This window comes from Megalobrama amblycephala, linkage group LG3 (genome assembly GCF_018812025.1).
Source record: "Megalobrama amblycephala isolate DHTTF-2021 linkage group LG3, ASM1881202v1, whole genome shotgun sequence".
NCBI classification, from domain to species: Eukaryota; Metazoa; Chordata; class Actinopteri; order Cypriniformes; family Xenocyprididae; genus Megalobrama; species Megalobrama amblycephala.
This window is the reverse complement of record NC_063046.1, coordinates 40,343,289-40,358,695: the sequence shown is the minus strand read 5'-3', so window position 1 is coordinate 40,358,695 and position 15,407 is coordinate 40,343,289. Positions and strand designations below refer to the sequence as shown.

At 37.3% G+C, this 15,407-nt stretch overlaps 1 protein-coding gene across 1 annotated transcript; it reads left to right on the top strand.

Annotated features, from left to right (window-relative positions):
* Nucleotides 1-891: 891 nt before the first annotated feature.
* LOC125265277 (kelch-like protein 33) lies at nucleotides 892-14,462 on the top strand. Its single transcript, XM_048185392.1, has 7 exons — nucleotides 892-1,731; nucleotides 2,901-3,343; nucleotides 3,950-4,072; nucleotides 4,161-4,280; nucleotides 6,872-7,122; nucleotides 10,228-10,398; nucleotides 13,613-14,462. The coding sequence occupies exons 1-7, from the start codon at nucleotides 984-986 to the stop codon at nucleotides 14,136-14,138; spliced, it is 2,382 nt and encodes a 793-aa protein (XP_048041349.1). The 5' UTR covers nucleotides 892-983; the 3' UTR covers nucleotides 14,139-14,462.
* Nucleotides 14,463-15,407: the final 945 nt, after the last annotated feature.

Here is a 15,407-nt window from a genome sequence, read left to right as displayed (position 1 = left end):
AAATACCAACAGTTAAAAAATCAAAACCTGACCGCTTCTGCTAGAAATCCTATAATTGGCTGTGGTTGGATCTTCCATCAGGACAATGATACAAAACAAACATCACACTGAACACAAAACTAAGCTTCTGCCATGGCCGTCCCAGTCCCTTGACCTGAACCCTAAAGAAAATGAGTGGAGTGAACTGAAGAGAAGAAGCACCAACATGGAACTGGAATCTGAAGGTTCTGGAGAGATTCTGCATGAAGGAATGGTCTCTGATCTCTTGTCAGTTGTTCTCTAAACTCATTAGGCATTACAGGTGAAGACTCAGAGCTGTTATCTTGGGAAAGGGAGGTTGCAAAATGTATCGAATAAAAGGGTGCCAATAATTGTGGCCAACGTGTTTTGGAGAAAAACATTTATTTCATAATGTGATTTTCCCCCCACTTTCAATAGATTTTTGCTAATTTTATGAATTAAAGATCAAAAAGATAAACAATGCAGGTTTATTTTTACAGTTATCTTTGATCATATTTATCAAGGGTGCCAACACTTTTGGCCATGACTGTATATATATATATATATATATATATATATATATATATATATATATATATATATATATATATATATATATACACTAACATAAGTTTGAAAATACATAATTTGTATAGTTTGTGTGTATGTCTGTGTGTGTGTATAGACATTTGTTAGACATTTTATTGTATTTTTGCAGTAACATACTGGCAGCACTATTGCCAGTAAGTTACTGTAACTGCCTCCTTACAGTAGCTTACCTGTACATGTGTTTTACAGTATGATGCCCTTACCGCATTTTCTTTTCAGATAGATAGATAGATTATAATTGATTTGACAGCAGTAATATTATAGGCCAACATTGGCCAATACTATAGGATTGTTTTACTTAGAAATGCCATTTATTTAGCTTGTTCAGATAATATTCATTATCTTAACGCTTTCACCCTTTTAAAAGGTTATTAATGTCTCAGCACAAAACCAGAGGGAAATTAGAGAAAAAGGAGGCAAATATGTCCATTCATCTACAGTCTGGTTCTTCTGTGAAAGGCAAACGTGCAGGTGAAGAAAAAAGAGAAAAGGAAGCTAGAAGTCACATTGCATCCTCAAGTCTAAAAGGAGATGTTAGAGAAAAAAAATCAATCATCCTTACTTCTCCCACTTCAACATCTCCTCCCACTTCAACATTTTCCCTGCCCACTTTCAGAAAACATCCTCCTATAGATCCCATTGTTGACCCAGATCTCCGCCCCTTTGTGCTTTCCACACACTGCGACGCCCTCTTCGCCTCGCTTCAAGGACTCAAGGAGGAGGGGCTTCTGCTGGACTGCAGTTTAAAGCTCCTAGGCAACTCCTACAAAGCTCACCGGCTGGTGCTCGCTGCTGTCAGTCAAAAGGCAGAGGCGTGGCTGTTATCTGGAGAGGTGGGGCTTAAGGAAGTGGAACTGGATGGAGGACGGATGACTCCTGCAGGATTGAAGGCTGTACTGGACTTCAGCTACAGTGGAGAAGTGGATAGAGGAGAAACAGATGAAGTGCTGGAAGCCTGTAGGGTATTAGGGGCCGAAAGACTCAAGCAACTGTTTGGTGGAGACGTTCTGGTCATCGGGAGCAGAGAGAGGGAAAGAAGCCTGCAGATCATACAAATACTGTGGGAGGGAAACATTGGCTGTGATATCATCATACAAGCAGACAGTGGAGACCGTTTCCCTGGTAACTATATCTCAGGGTCTTTACATTTCATTAGTTAAAGGCACAATATGTAAGATTTTTGGATTAAAATATCTAAAAACCACTAGAACAATGTTATATATTTTGTTGACTTGTGAACTTACATTATCCCATGAATGTTGAAATCCAGAGAAATAAGCAATTTTAACCAGAACAAGGACCATGTCCCTGTCCGTGTGTTGCCTATCAATTACATCATACCCACGTTAACCTTGGTTTCCGGTTTATCCGCTTTCTTGATTTACCGTGAGTACCATGTTTTACCATGCCTAATATCGATGTTGCTTACTGCAGTGTGCAACAAGTGTCTCATAGTAGCCACCAAGCGAACGCAGAATAGCACTATAACAACTTTCAACACACAAATGTATCTAATATGATAAAACAGCGCTACGTTTCCCACATATGCTTGACCAGAGAAGCAGAAGCAGCATCTGTGGCATAATAAAAGTTCTGCTGCTCTCAAGCCATGTGTCACACTCGTCAATAATAGGGCTGTGTATTGTCAAGAATCTGGCGATACGATACGTATCACGATACAGGGGTTACGATACGATATATTGTGATATATTGCAATACTGTAAGAAAGGCGATATATTGCGATTTCTTGTTTGTTTTTTTAATAAAAATGTAATTTTAGAAAAAACGGACATAAAGGACACACCACCATATGCATAAAACCTTACAAACAACTTGATTTTATTTAATCAATACAGCATCATTTGCATTTATATCACTAATCACTATTTTGTGCAATCTATAGTAAAATGACTGCAGGATTCTTTAGGTGTATATGTTTTAAGGTGTATGGTGTATGTATATGTCTTTAGGTGTATGCAGTTTTTAATTTCTAAACTATTTAACAACTAGTGCATAGTCCATTTCATGACTGAATGTTTGTTTTATATTTAATAATGTAAAGCTGCTTGCTTTAAAGCAGTCTAATGTATAAAGTGCTATTTAAATATGTAATATGTAAAACTAAATAAATAAATAAACTAAATAAAACTAAATAAAAACTAACACCCTCAACATGAGGGTGATCTTTGGCTGAACTATTAGTTTGAGTTTTGTCTGCAGCAATTATGAATGTGCATAAAGTCATCTCTCATATTTGTGTTGTATATTTTATCTTGAAAATTCTCTTCTAGCCCATCGTGTCATATTATCAGCGGGTGCGGACTACTTTAGGGCTCTCTTCTGTGGAGGGTTACGCGAATCCGGCGAGGATGTGGTGTTACTGCGCGACGTAGCGTCCTGGGTGCTGCGCGACCTACTGGACTTCATTTACTCCGGCCGACTAAAACTCAGCTGCAGGAACGTGTGGGATCTGACAGAAGCCGCTTCACAGTTTCAGCTGCAGGGGGCGCTGTCACTGTGCTCAAACTTCCTACAGGACAACATGGATGAAACGTCTTGCCTGGATGTTCTGGCCTTGGCTGAAGTCCACAATCTGGAGGATCTGCGCAGAAGGGCAGAGGACTATGTTTTAGCCCACTTTCAGAGGGTGGCAGAGGGGGAGAAGTTCAGGGATCTGCCTTGCGTCCAGCTGCAGCATCTGCTGGAGAGAGATGCGCTGAATGCAGATAGTGAGGTAAGATCAGACGGATGATAAAACAATTGAAACAGTCTCACAGATTCACATTTGAAGGAGAGACACGAGAGACCAGAATATCACAGAGACTGAGAAACCACCTGGCAACCACCAGGAATAACCATAAGAACCACAATGCAACACCCTGGCAACCACTCACTACACTGCAGCATTGTGTTGCCAAGTTTTGCACAGACAGGTGCCACTTACAATTTCTGTATAAAATATAAAAGTTTACTTTTAAATGAAAGTTAAAATTGCATCAGAAGAAAATGCCTACTAGTGGGAGTGCTTAAAAAGATTATTTTAGGACATATGGGCAGAAACCAACCAACCAAATAGATAGATAGATATATGGATAGATAGGTCAGTACAAGTTTCTTTCAGTTAAAACAGCTCAAACATGCAATTTAGTCTAGAACTAGCTTAAGTCTTGTCTGTGAAACCAGGGATATATGATTATGAGGTTTAACTATAGTTAAGATTATGGGTTATCTGGTTAAGCACTTTCTATGCACTCAATAACCCATCTTTTTTGACTGTATCACAATGCAAAGAGCAGCAGGGGGCAGCATTAACATATTCAGACTCTCTCTGTCCTGACAGCTGGACGTGTTCAGAGTTGTGGTCAACTGGGTCGAAGATGATAAAGACCAGAGGCTGTGTCATTTCTCCCGACTGATGCAGGGCGTTCGTTTCCCTCTCATGAGACCGGAGGAGCTGCTGGAGGTAATTTAATGTTCACAGAAGAATGAACCTGACAAGCCACAGCTTTCTTCACAGCTTCATAAGGACCACTTTCGCCTCTTCTTTTCAGGTGCAGGACTGTAAACTGCTGGTCAGGAGTTCAGGAGGGAAAACAGCTCTGGAAATTGTGAATAATCTCTTACATGGTGATAGGAGAACGCCGGACTGCAAGCCACGCACTCCAAACCAGGTACAACCTACTGATAAAGAAAATTATTACATAAATATAATCAATAAAAAGGCAAAATAAATTTCTTCAGAACAGCGTTATTATAATTAACTAAAACTAAAAGCATAAAAATTCTTTTGTTACCCTAACATAAAAAAAAACTAATTGCCAAAGCAACATTTCTCATTTTTGTTTAGTTTGACTTGATACACTAAAATAACTAAAATAAAATTAAAACGATACATTTATTTTTTTAAAAACTAATACAATTACAAAAACACACACCAAAATGACTAAAATTAAAGTAATTAATAGTATATAAAAAATAATAGTATACATCAATTATGCTAAAATAACACTCACTACTTAAATAGTCAAGTCAAGTCAAGTCAAATTTATTTATATAGCGCTTTTTACAATTGGTAATTGTTTCAAAGCAGCTTTACATATTAGAAGCACAGAAAAAAGAGAAGTGGTTAAAAATAAGCTGTACAAGCAAGCGTGGTAATATGTAACATATACAAGATGGTGCTACATTAAGCCAATGTCGGCTGACTCCCAGGGGTGGACAAAAACCCCTAGGAGAAAAACCCAGCATGCTAACACTGGGAAAAAAGTCCTAGGAGGGAAAAAACCCCTTGGAAGATATTTATAATATATGTAAATGGATATGGAGATCAAAATCTGAATTATACATTTTTATTATAGAGATTAAAAATAGATTATATATAAATATATGTAAGCGGATACGGAGATTTAAAAATCTGAATTATAGATGCAGCCAGAACTGGATCTGTAGGCCCATTGTCTCCTGGGCTACGTTGTAGTCAGGTCCAGACACAGGTTCTCCATCTGATCTGGATACGGCCTGGATCCAGCACCCGGCAAACCTCAGGATAAGCAGAGAGACTGATATTAGCGTAGATGCCATTCTTATTCTAAATAATTGTCAAAAATAACTGTTTTTGACATTTTTGTTGTCATTATTTTTAAGAATATGTCTATGTAGTTATCAATTTTAAAATTATTTTAGTACATTTAGTACATTAGTACAGTTAAATGAAAATTTACTAAAAATGTAAAATGTAAATGTACTTAGAAATGTAACTTTACTGTAACTATCTATAAAACTATACTGTATAAATATAATGTTTTAACAGATCAATTGCAATTTCAGCAATACACTGATGCAACAAATAGTATTCACTCAGGGAGTGTACTCAAAGAAATTAAGTTGAGACCAAAGTTCAAAAGAATTGTTTCGGTTTCAATTTATTTTCAATTTTAATGTTGGAATTTCTTCCAAATATTGCCTTGCATCCCACAGTGTTTATGGTCTCACATCAATACACATCAGTTCTATATAATACAAATAAGTATATAATAATAATACATAATATATACAATACAATAATACATAAGTAAATAAGTGGCTGCAGTGCATCAATTTAATCATTTCTATTTTTCCAGTAATAATTGTGTTGCATTAGTTCATTTTCATTAAGTAAGTTGAAGAGCAGTAAAAACCACAAATGTCATTTTTTGGAGGTCTGAATTAATTTGAACAAATTATTGCAACATGATCATGTCACTTTTGATGACTGTTGAATTTTACTTAGACTTTATATAATATAATAACATACATAATATAATTATTTTCTCATCTCAAACATAAATGCATCAAGTTGATTGTAAGTGCATTATTTTAGTATATTCAAAGCTTTCCCTTTTCTAAGTGTAAGCTTGTGTACAACTAAAACTGACTTGACTTAAAGGTACACTATGTAACTTTGGTCGTCTAGAGGTTAAAAAACAAAACTGCATGCATTTTGCAGAAGAACATTGTTTTGGTTGTGCTTCGGCTCTGCGTGACTGTGTAGATGAATATGGTTATCCTACTGCTCATAAAATGTTAAGAGATATAACCAGTTTAGATAAGATCTCAAGCTGAGCTGAAGACGTTACTGTAGCTATACCCATTAATAGACACGGTACTTCCTTGAAAATAAATTCCAGCACAGCGCTACAACAACCATAATGAAATGACACTTCATAATAGATAATGCTTTACAATGAACTCTGTTAGAGATATGACAGTTTACCTGTTCAATAAAATACCTTACTGACCTGTTGAATAATAAAAACACCATCTTTGCGTCGCTTTTACAACATTTCAAATCCCTCATTTTTAGCCATCTCAGCTCTGTCACGTTTGCTTTTTGCCAGCAGACTCTCCTCTGTTCGTCGTTCATTTGAAACAGGTGATTCCAGAGGTTGGAGATTTAGCTGCTCCATGTTAACTAGCCTATGCCACTCCCACACCATACACACGTCAAAGTAGCCGGGGCAAATTTTCTCTATTTATGGATATGACAAGACGCGCATGGAAAAGTGATGTACATATGCAACTTCCTGCGAAATCCATTGTGTCAGGTCTATAATATAAACACTTAAAATAGGCTTACCATAGTGAAAAGACAAAAACACATTTTGGAAGAAGGATCGATAATGTAATGTAAAATGTTTTTTTTAATTTTGAACAAAAAAGTTACATAGTGTACTTAATGTAGTAGTGTTGCTTTAATCATTGTACTTCTCTTAAATCTGCATAGGTGTTGGTTCTTGTAGGTGGAGATTGTGTGAATGAGAATTTTGAGCGTCGAGAGCCGAACCTGTGCTTGTGGTTTGCCCGTCACTTCATGCGTGGAGAGGGACTCATCCGTACGATTGAGTGGAGACCTCTGGCCCGCCTCCCCGAGCCGCCGCGCTTCCGCCACTGCGTGTGCGTCCTCAATAACACACTCTATATCCTGGGAGGCCGGAAGTACTACGGTGCCCTGGACATACTGAAGACTGCACTGAGGTGGGACTCTTTGGATCATGTCCAGTGATCGTGTTCAGTGATGGGAGAAACAAAGCTTTTTGAAAATGCAAAATAATTCACTGGTTTAAACCACTTGAAACCCCATTGGTGATGCCTGCTTGTCAGAACGGTGTAAATGCAATAAAAACTCAGACATACAAGCATAAAACACCTTTTACAAAACAATTGCAAAAGTTTAATTGAAAGTGTAATCTATTAAATCCAATTAACAAATAATTTAATACCATTAAATATGAAATGTCTTTATAATATATGTTATTTTATTAAACTGTAGGGCTTGTTTTGTTTGTTTTATGGAAAGCTTGGTTAATTAGGCCAATTATTAGACTTTTAACTACAACTGTTCTTTTTTAATATACAAATGTGTCATTAAATGTTTATAAATTTATAAAAACTGATCCATGATCAGGTAAAAACCACATAGGACACTGGTTCACAGAGACCATAGTGGCAATCCATTGAAATTTTGAAACATTTCGAAACAGTTATGATATAACAAAGCCTGGTTTACTGAAATCATGCTACTTTGGCATTATCATGTGTGCTGAATCACTGGTTTTAAACAAATTATTTACAAAGGTTTCAAAGCTTCACAAACCAGTGTTTTGAAAATATGAATATTTCACAGGCCCGTCTTACCAACTCAACTTATTAGAATGCAGTTCACATATGATTGCATGTTTGGGTCTCTCTCAACCACTGTTTCAATTGTGTTTTAAAAGTAATAAAAGTTGTACATTCCCTCACAGAAAGTGGGATGCTGTTCCAGAGCCTTGAGCCCTGAAATGACAAAACATTTTGAGAAAAGGATGTACGTCTATATGGGGGCTCACAGTCACCTCTAACAGTGGCTCGCGTTACTCGTAAACTAGAGCCACTAAGCGATTTCTGTTGGATAAACTCACTCAATGGAGGAGGAGCCAAATTATGAATAACTTTATAGATCAAACAAGCAGATTTAAATATTTTAAAATTTGAGAAACTTAAAAAACTATATTTATCAAGAATGTTGCAGTGGTGGTGAGAAAAAGGCTTCTTATCCAAAACTTTCAATGCCCTTTTGAAGCATGATTCAACAGGTCTAATAACAAAAGAACCAGCGTATGACCAGCTGGTAATGCAGTACTCAATATGAGACAAAACCATTGAATGTAGGAAAGTGATTGCTGCTCTATCTGTCAAAGATGCTCTAATATGTTTTTTTTATAATGTTTTTAGCATGCTTTTGAAAGGACAGTTTTGAATCTAAATAGACCCCAAGATATTTAAATACTTCAACATTTTGTAGTTCTTGTCCTCCCAGGTAGACCCTTGCTGGAGCTAATGATGTTGTTGGTTTAGAGAAGAACATGGAAACAGTCTTTTTAACATTCAAGCAAAGACAAGAATCAATTAACCAGTTCTGTAGATCATCTAAAGCTTTTGAGAGTCGTTGGGCTGCTTCACATGGATTTTTTGCATATGTAAAAATTACTGTATCATCAGCGTACATAATAGTGTCTACATTTTTACATACATTAGGTAATTCATTGACATAAAGTGAGAACAGTAGTGGGCCCAGAATTGACCCTTGGGGGACACCTACTGAATAATCCAGGTATGGCGACTTACTATCACATAGCTGCACACACTGCTTTCTATCTGTTAAATAAGACTGTATCCACTTAATTGTATGATCAGTAAAGTTAAATGCAGAAAGTCTGGTAAGAAGTTTAAGGTGGTTCACTGTGTCAAATGCCCGTTTAAAATCTATAAAAACAGCAGCAACACAACTATTTCTATCTAGATAAAATTTAACCTTTTCAACAAAAACACAGACAGCTGTTTCAGTTGAATGGCGAGATCGAAAGCCAAATTGCATTGGGTGTAAGGGTGGACCATCACTATTAAGGTGTTCTATAATTGACTTGGCCACCCATTTTTCTGCAATCTTTGAAATAACAGGTAAAATACTAATAGGCCTATAATTAGAGGGGTCTATTTTATCGCCAGATTTATAGATGGGAATTACTTTTGCCACCTTCCATTTCAGTGGAACAACTGCCTGTGATATTGATAAATTAATTAAATGAGTGATAGGGCACAAAAAACTGGTTTTAAAACGCTTCAGAAAATTAGTATCAAAACCAAATTCATCCCTTGCCCTAGAATTTCTTAATGTGGAGATTATATTCAACACTTCTTTTTCTTCAATTCCTTTAATATCAAGCCTTGCTACAGACTGAAGTAAGGCATCACCATCTAAATCATTGGTTAGAGGTCCATCATTACATATAATTTGAGTGTTAGAAGGTTTTACAAAAAGTTGTGTAATTTCATTTATAGTATTTAGAAAATATTCATTTAATCTAGTTGCGAGGACAACAGGCTCAGATACCAATTCATTATTGAATTTAAGTTCAAGGCCTTTTACAGTATGTTTTGTTTGTTTGCCAATCAATTTATTAATATTTTTCCAGACTAATTTACAATTTCCTTTTGCACCTTCTATCATGGCCATAAAAAAGTTTGCTTTTGCCATTCGTAGAGCTCGAGTAACCTTGTTTCTCGCTGAGGCAAATTTTAATCTATCAGTAGTTAGGCCTGATTTTAGAGCTTTTTTAAGTAGTTTATCTCTGTGTACCATGAGTTGTTTGCATTCACTATTAATCCAGGGCAAGGAACAAACTCGCCTTTTATAATTTCCCCTTTTTAAAAAGTGTGTACAAACATCTTTAACCAAGGAATATAAGAGATCTCAGCATTTATCAAGGTCATTACACAAAGTCATTTCTGACCAGTCAAGGTTATTCAAAGCTGTAAATAAATGTTGTTCTTGATTTTTTGGTATAAAATTTTGTTTAGTATTATAACTCTTGTGATTAAATCGTTTCTTAGTAAGTTTTCTGGATATAAAGATTGCGTTATGATCTGACAGTCCAGTTAAAAAATTATTTGATTTAGCTATTCTTTCTGGTTTGTTTGAGAACACCAAATCTATTCGAGTTTTAGAACGACTTGTTATTCTAGTAGGGTCATCAATGATTTGAATGATCTGTGATCTCTTTAAGCCTCCTTATAATCATCCTGTGTGTCTGTGTGCAGATTTGATCCAGCTCAGGGCAGATGGGAATGTCTTCCTGACATGTCCAGCCCCAGGGATTACTTCGCCGCTGTTTGTCACAGAGGGAAGGTGTTTGCCCTGGGTGGAAACAGCGATGACATGAACTGTCTGGACTCAGTGGAGTGTTACACACCTGACGACAACACCTGGAGGTCCACGTCAAATCTGTACAAGTAGGGCTTACTGCATCCTGCAGTGGACATCCAACACTGCCCACATCTAAGTGTGACGTCAGAAGCCACACCCATGTTCAAATACGTCACCTCGTGACTCCCCATTCCGCCCCGGAAAGCCAATTTGTTGTATGTAGGTTTCCAAAATGAAAAGGTTTTTAGGTGTAAGGGTAACGAACGTAGGCCAGTCCTGCTTAGAGCGGGCGGTTCGAACAGGACGGGTTACATTGGTGCCGTGACCCAGATGGAAGTGAGGTTTAGGGGAGTGAGTGTATCGGACATAGGCCACTAAGAGCTGTGCATGTAAACCTCACGCCCCTGATCTTAAGAGGCGCTCTAGACACTGTGGTCTTTAGCATCCTTGTTCGAGCGCCCGACTCCCATGCCGACGGACCCAGGTGCAAGTCCTGCTTAGAGTGGGCGGTTCGAACAGGAGGGGTTAGATAAGGAAGTGTGATGCCTAGAAACTTCCATTTACCAGAGATCCTCTGAATCGAACTGGTTTACAGGTTTCAGAACGATTGAGCATGTGCGCTGGCTGGCCCTGAGCCAAATCAGTCGCGGTAAGAATACTGTCATGTTTGCGGACTAAATACATCAATACGAGAGGCAACGCGAAATGAAAATAAATGTGAAATAAAACGTCATGTTTTAATGAAAAGTGGTGGAAATAACGGATGATGGGCACAGAATGGTAACAAAACTCAGACATTTACAATCACACACCCACCACAGGTGTAGCTTAAAAACTCAAAATACATCAGTGATATACCTCAGTTTAAATAGATTTTTGTGTGTGGTGGTGGTGTGGGTTTCAGGGATGTTTAGATAACTATAAACGAGTTAACGTTCACTTTTCTTAAAAATATTTAGCTATCAGTTTAAATGCTTCAGGTTGTTTTCACTATATATTAAAACAAATGAAAGCATTTAAACTGATATAATACTGTATATCAGTTTAAATACTTAAATATTATATTATATTTTATTATATTATAATGTAAGCCTAATAAAAAATTGATCTCACAAGGGGATTGTTTAGGGCTCCTTGTCACGAAAAATCTTAACCTCCTGGTATATAAAATCTGGGAAATTCATAAGCAATAAACATGTAATTTTGATGGTTTAACACTGTCTGTTGCTAATAATTGACTGTACAAAAATACATTATGGTTGTCCCAAACCATCACTGTAACTGCTCATATTATATTATTATAAAGAATTGAACTGTCCTGCAGGAGGACAGAAATTATTTTTTAATAGAATTTCTTGGTAAAGACTGGTACAGTTAATACAGCAATGTGAATAAATCTCAAGTAACCTAAAATGTGCTTAATTTAGTGACTGAACTTGTTTTCAAACATATTATTTAATAAATCACTAAGTTACATCAAGGGTCAAATAAAATAGAAATGGCACATTAAAGTTAAATGTTACAGTTGCATGATAAAACCATTTTTTTGTGTGTGTTTACGTTCATTGTACAGGTCTGATATACAGTATGTTTTTGCTCAGGTGGCCAAAATGTGCGCTCAACAGAGAAAAGTTTTGCTCAGTGAGAAAAAAAATTAGAGGGAACATTGAATGGGAGCCTGATTGCATCAGGACAGTTTTAATTCAACTTGGAGAGACATGCAAGTATCAAATTTAGTCTCATTATTTGATACATTGAGTATCCTTACCCCTTTTAAAGAAGGGCCTGTTAAAACTAAACTGATGGTTTGCTCAAGGCTGTTGATCTGCTGAATGTCCAACAATGCTGTAACTTCTTGCTTTTCTGTATTCTGCTTCAGCTCTCTCTTTCCCTTAGTAAACTGTATGCATGCATGTGTGTGAATGTTAGAGTAGTTAAGTGTTTAGTCTAGTTAATAAAGTCTTGTTTATGTCACACATAATGTTGTCTGTGTTTCACGCTCATATACTGGAGTCCCTATTCATGCAGATCCTGACTACAGGCTCTTAGTAGTACTGTACAATAAGATTGTTATTTCCCATAACCTGGAAATGAACATTTCTTAGAATTAATAAACAATTAACACTGTGTGTTCATTGGACAACAGGTTAATTGATTGTAATATTAATTTTATTACATTAAGTTAATTGTATTAACTGATCCAAATATTTATAATTAATTATAATTAGTTATGATTAATTATTCATATTTCTTTTAAGCTAATTTGCTACATAAACATGGTTGTGGCTTCTGACATCACACTTGGATGTGGGCCGGGTTGGATGTCCACCGCAGGCTGCAGCGAGACCCTTCTCAACTTGTGTATTGCTATTGACGTTTGATTGACTATAATAGAAACAGATTGGGTGTTTTCCATACACTGGCTTATAAATGCAATTTGATAGTAAAAATAACAAAATATCAATGCAAGTGTCTGTGCGGTATTTGCATGTCTCAATTGCTGTAGGTCATTTCACTAATGTCATTTCTGACTTGAATCAGCTGGGGTTTTGGTGATTTTTAGTGGTTGTGTGAAGTCAGTTCACCTCAAGTTCACAAAGGTGAACTAGCAAATGGACCACAGGTGTAGTTCATCACAAGGCCGTAACCCTGTCTTAAATTTTTGAGTGGACCAAACTAATTTTTTGACCAAGATATGTTGAAAACAGCTTGGTTAATGTTTTGTATCTCATCACTATCAATTATGAATCACACAAAGCCTATATTTGTCATTCAAAATGGGTTTGACACATTAAAAAAAAGGTAGTATGCATCAATGGATTTTGACATTGTCATTTTCATTTCTGTCAGAAATATCTAATATTTAGCTACTGAATTCACACTTGGCTTGTGTCGAAAGTAAACCTGCCTTCTGTGATTTGATTGGCCATCTCAACCTTTTTGACAATGACGAGAAAGGAAGTCCATCCTAAAAATGTAACTTTCTTCTTCTAATCTGAACTTGCAGACAAGCAGCATAAAGAACATCAAATATATCCACTAACCAACAAAGACAAACAATACTGCCTACAATTTCACTTCAGATCTATTGTTTTAGCATTTCAAACCCAACAAACTTCATTTAGTCAACTGTCCTGCTGTAGAAATGGGGTCTCTGATTAAAATAAAAGGCATTTGCTTTGATATTTTGTATCTCAAAGTATTTTTGTATTTCAAGTAACTAAATACTATTTGGGGACAAACCTGAAAAGTCTATTTCCTTTGTCTGTTAACACACAGGTTGTCTCATCCTCTGGACGTGGCTCTCTGCGGTCACGCCGCAGCCGTGTTGAATGGAGAGATGTTTGTGTCTGGCGGTTGTGACTCTCGTCTGCGCTGCTATCCGTGTCTGTGGCTCTACGACCCGGTGCGTGGCTGCTCGAAACGTGCACCCATGACGGTAGGAGCAGGACGGGCTGGTCATGTGATGCTGGTTGCGGGACACCGATTGGTCGTGGCTGGGGGCTTGCAGCCAATGTGGGCTGGGTTTGGAGACCAGCTGCAGTGCGAGTCATATGATCCCATTCATGACTCCTGGTCGTCGTTCCCCTTTCTTCCCAGACCGCACCTCTCACCTGCAGCAGCCACTCTTGATGGACAGCTGTATGTTTTGGGAGGGTCTTCAGCCGATTCAGCCCGTGATACGCCCTGGGTGCACCGTTACGATCCTCAGGCAAGATGCTGGGATAAACTAGGAGCGATGCCACGACCTTACGCTGATCTCGCTGCATGCACTTTACAGCTGCCTGTCAGCCTGAAGAGCTGAGAGCAATGTCATTTTTATGAATACTGTGTCTATTAGGTTATGGTAATGTTACTATTACTTCTATTACTCTCACTATCGACTTTGGATTGCTTAGTTGGGTTTCTATTCAGTAATTATTATTGGTTTGACTGCAAGCAGTGATGAAAGGGCCCTCACACCCATGCCACCACCACCTGGTGGCTTTAGGAAAACAGCACAGTGACCAATATGTAATTTAAGGATTAGTCCATTTTTAAATAAAAATGTATAAATAATCATTTAAATAATAATTTACTCACCCCCATGTTATCCAAGATGTTCATGTCACGTCAGTCGAAAAGAAATTAAGGTTTTTGATGAAAACATTCCAGGATTATTCTCCTTATAGTGGACTTCAATGGCCTCCAAATGGTTGAAGGTCAAAATTACAGTTTCAGTGTAGCTTCAAAGGGCTTTAAACGATACCAGACGAGGAATAAGAGTCTTATCTAGCGAAACAATCGGTCATTTTCGAAAAAAAATACAACTGTATATGCTTTATAAACACAAATTATCGTCTTGCATGTGCTTCTGCTTTCCGCATTCTTCAAAAAGCTTACGCCGTATGTCCTACGCCTTCCCTATTCTACTTACGGAAAAAAAACGTTCGTTCCGTAAGTTGAATTGTTGGTTTCCATGATTATAGAGTTGTGTGTAGCTACTGTTGTCTTTTCTTTTCTTTGCACATGTCTGCTGTCGGCCATTACATTGTGTGCATATAGCACTTGTGACAGAATAAAACATGAAGAGATATTGTGTGCCAAAAGAATGTGATAGAATTCCCGACCAATTCATATGTATTTTACAAGGTGGCTAATTCGTATGAATTCATACGACCTCACTTGTACAAATTCGTACGATTTGTCTAAGCAGTGACGGGTAGGTTTAGGGGCGGGGTTTGGGGTAGGTCATTCGTATGAATTCATACAAATTTGTCAACTCGTAAAATACGTAGGTTTATACAACCCAATCTCACGGCAATTTGTACGTATTTTACGAGGTGGCTAATTTGTATGAATTCATACGACCTTACTAGTACGAATTCATGCGTTTTTTGGTAAATAGTACATATTTTACGAGTTGACAAATTCTTATGAATTCATACGAATGACCTACCCCTAACCCCGCCCCTAAACCTACCCGTCACTGCTTAGACAAATCGTACGAATTAGTACAAGTGAGGTCGTATGAATTTATACGAATTAGCCACCTCATAAAATACGTACGAATATTGGTCATGAGATAGCGTTG

Excerpts from the sequence above, each read along its gene's own strand:
- LOC125265277 (XM_048185392.1), top strand. The coding sequence starts at position 984 with ATGTCTCAGCACAAAACCAGAGGGAAATTAGAGAAAAAGGAGGCAAAT. Across the intron at positions 3,344-3,949 it reads CGCTGAATGCAGATAGTGAG|CTGGACGTGTTCAGAGTTGT; the intron begins GTAAGATCAGAC and ends CTGTCCTGACAG. Across the intron at positions 4,281-6,871 it reads AGCCACGCACTCCAAACCAG|GTGTTGGTTCTTGTAGGTGG; the intron begins GTACAACCTACT and ends AAATCTGCATAG.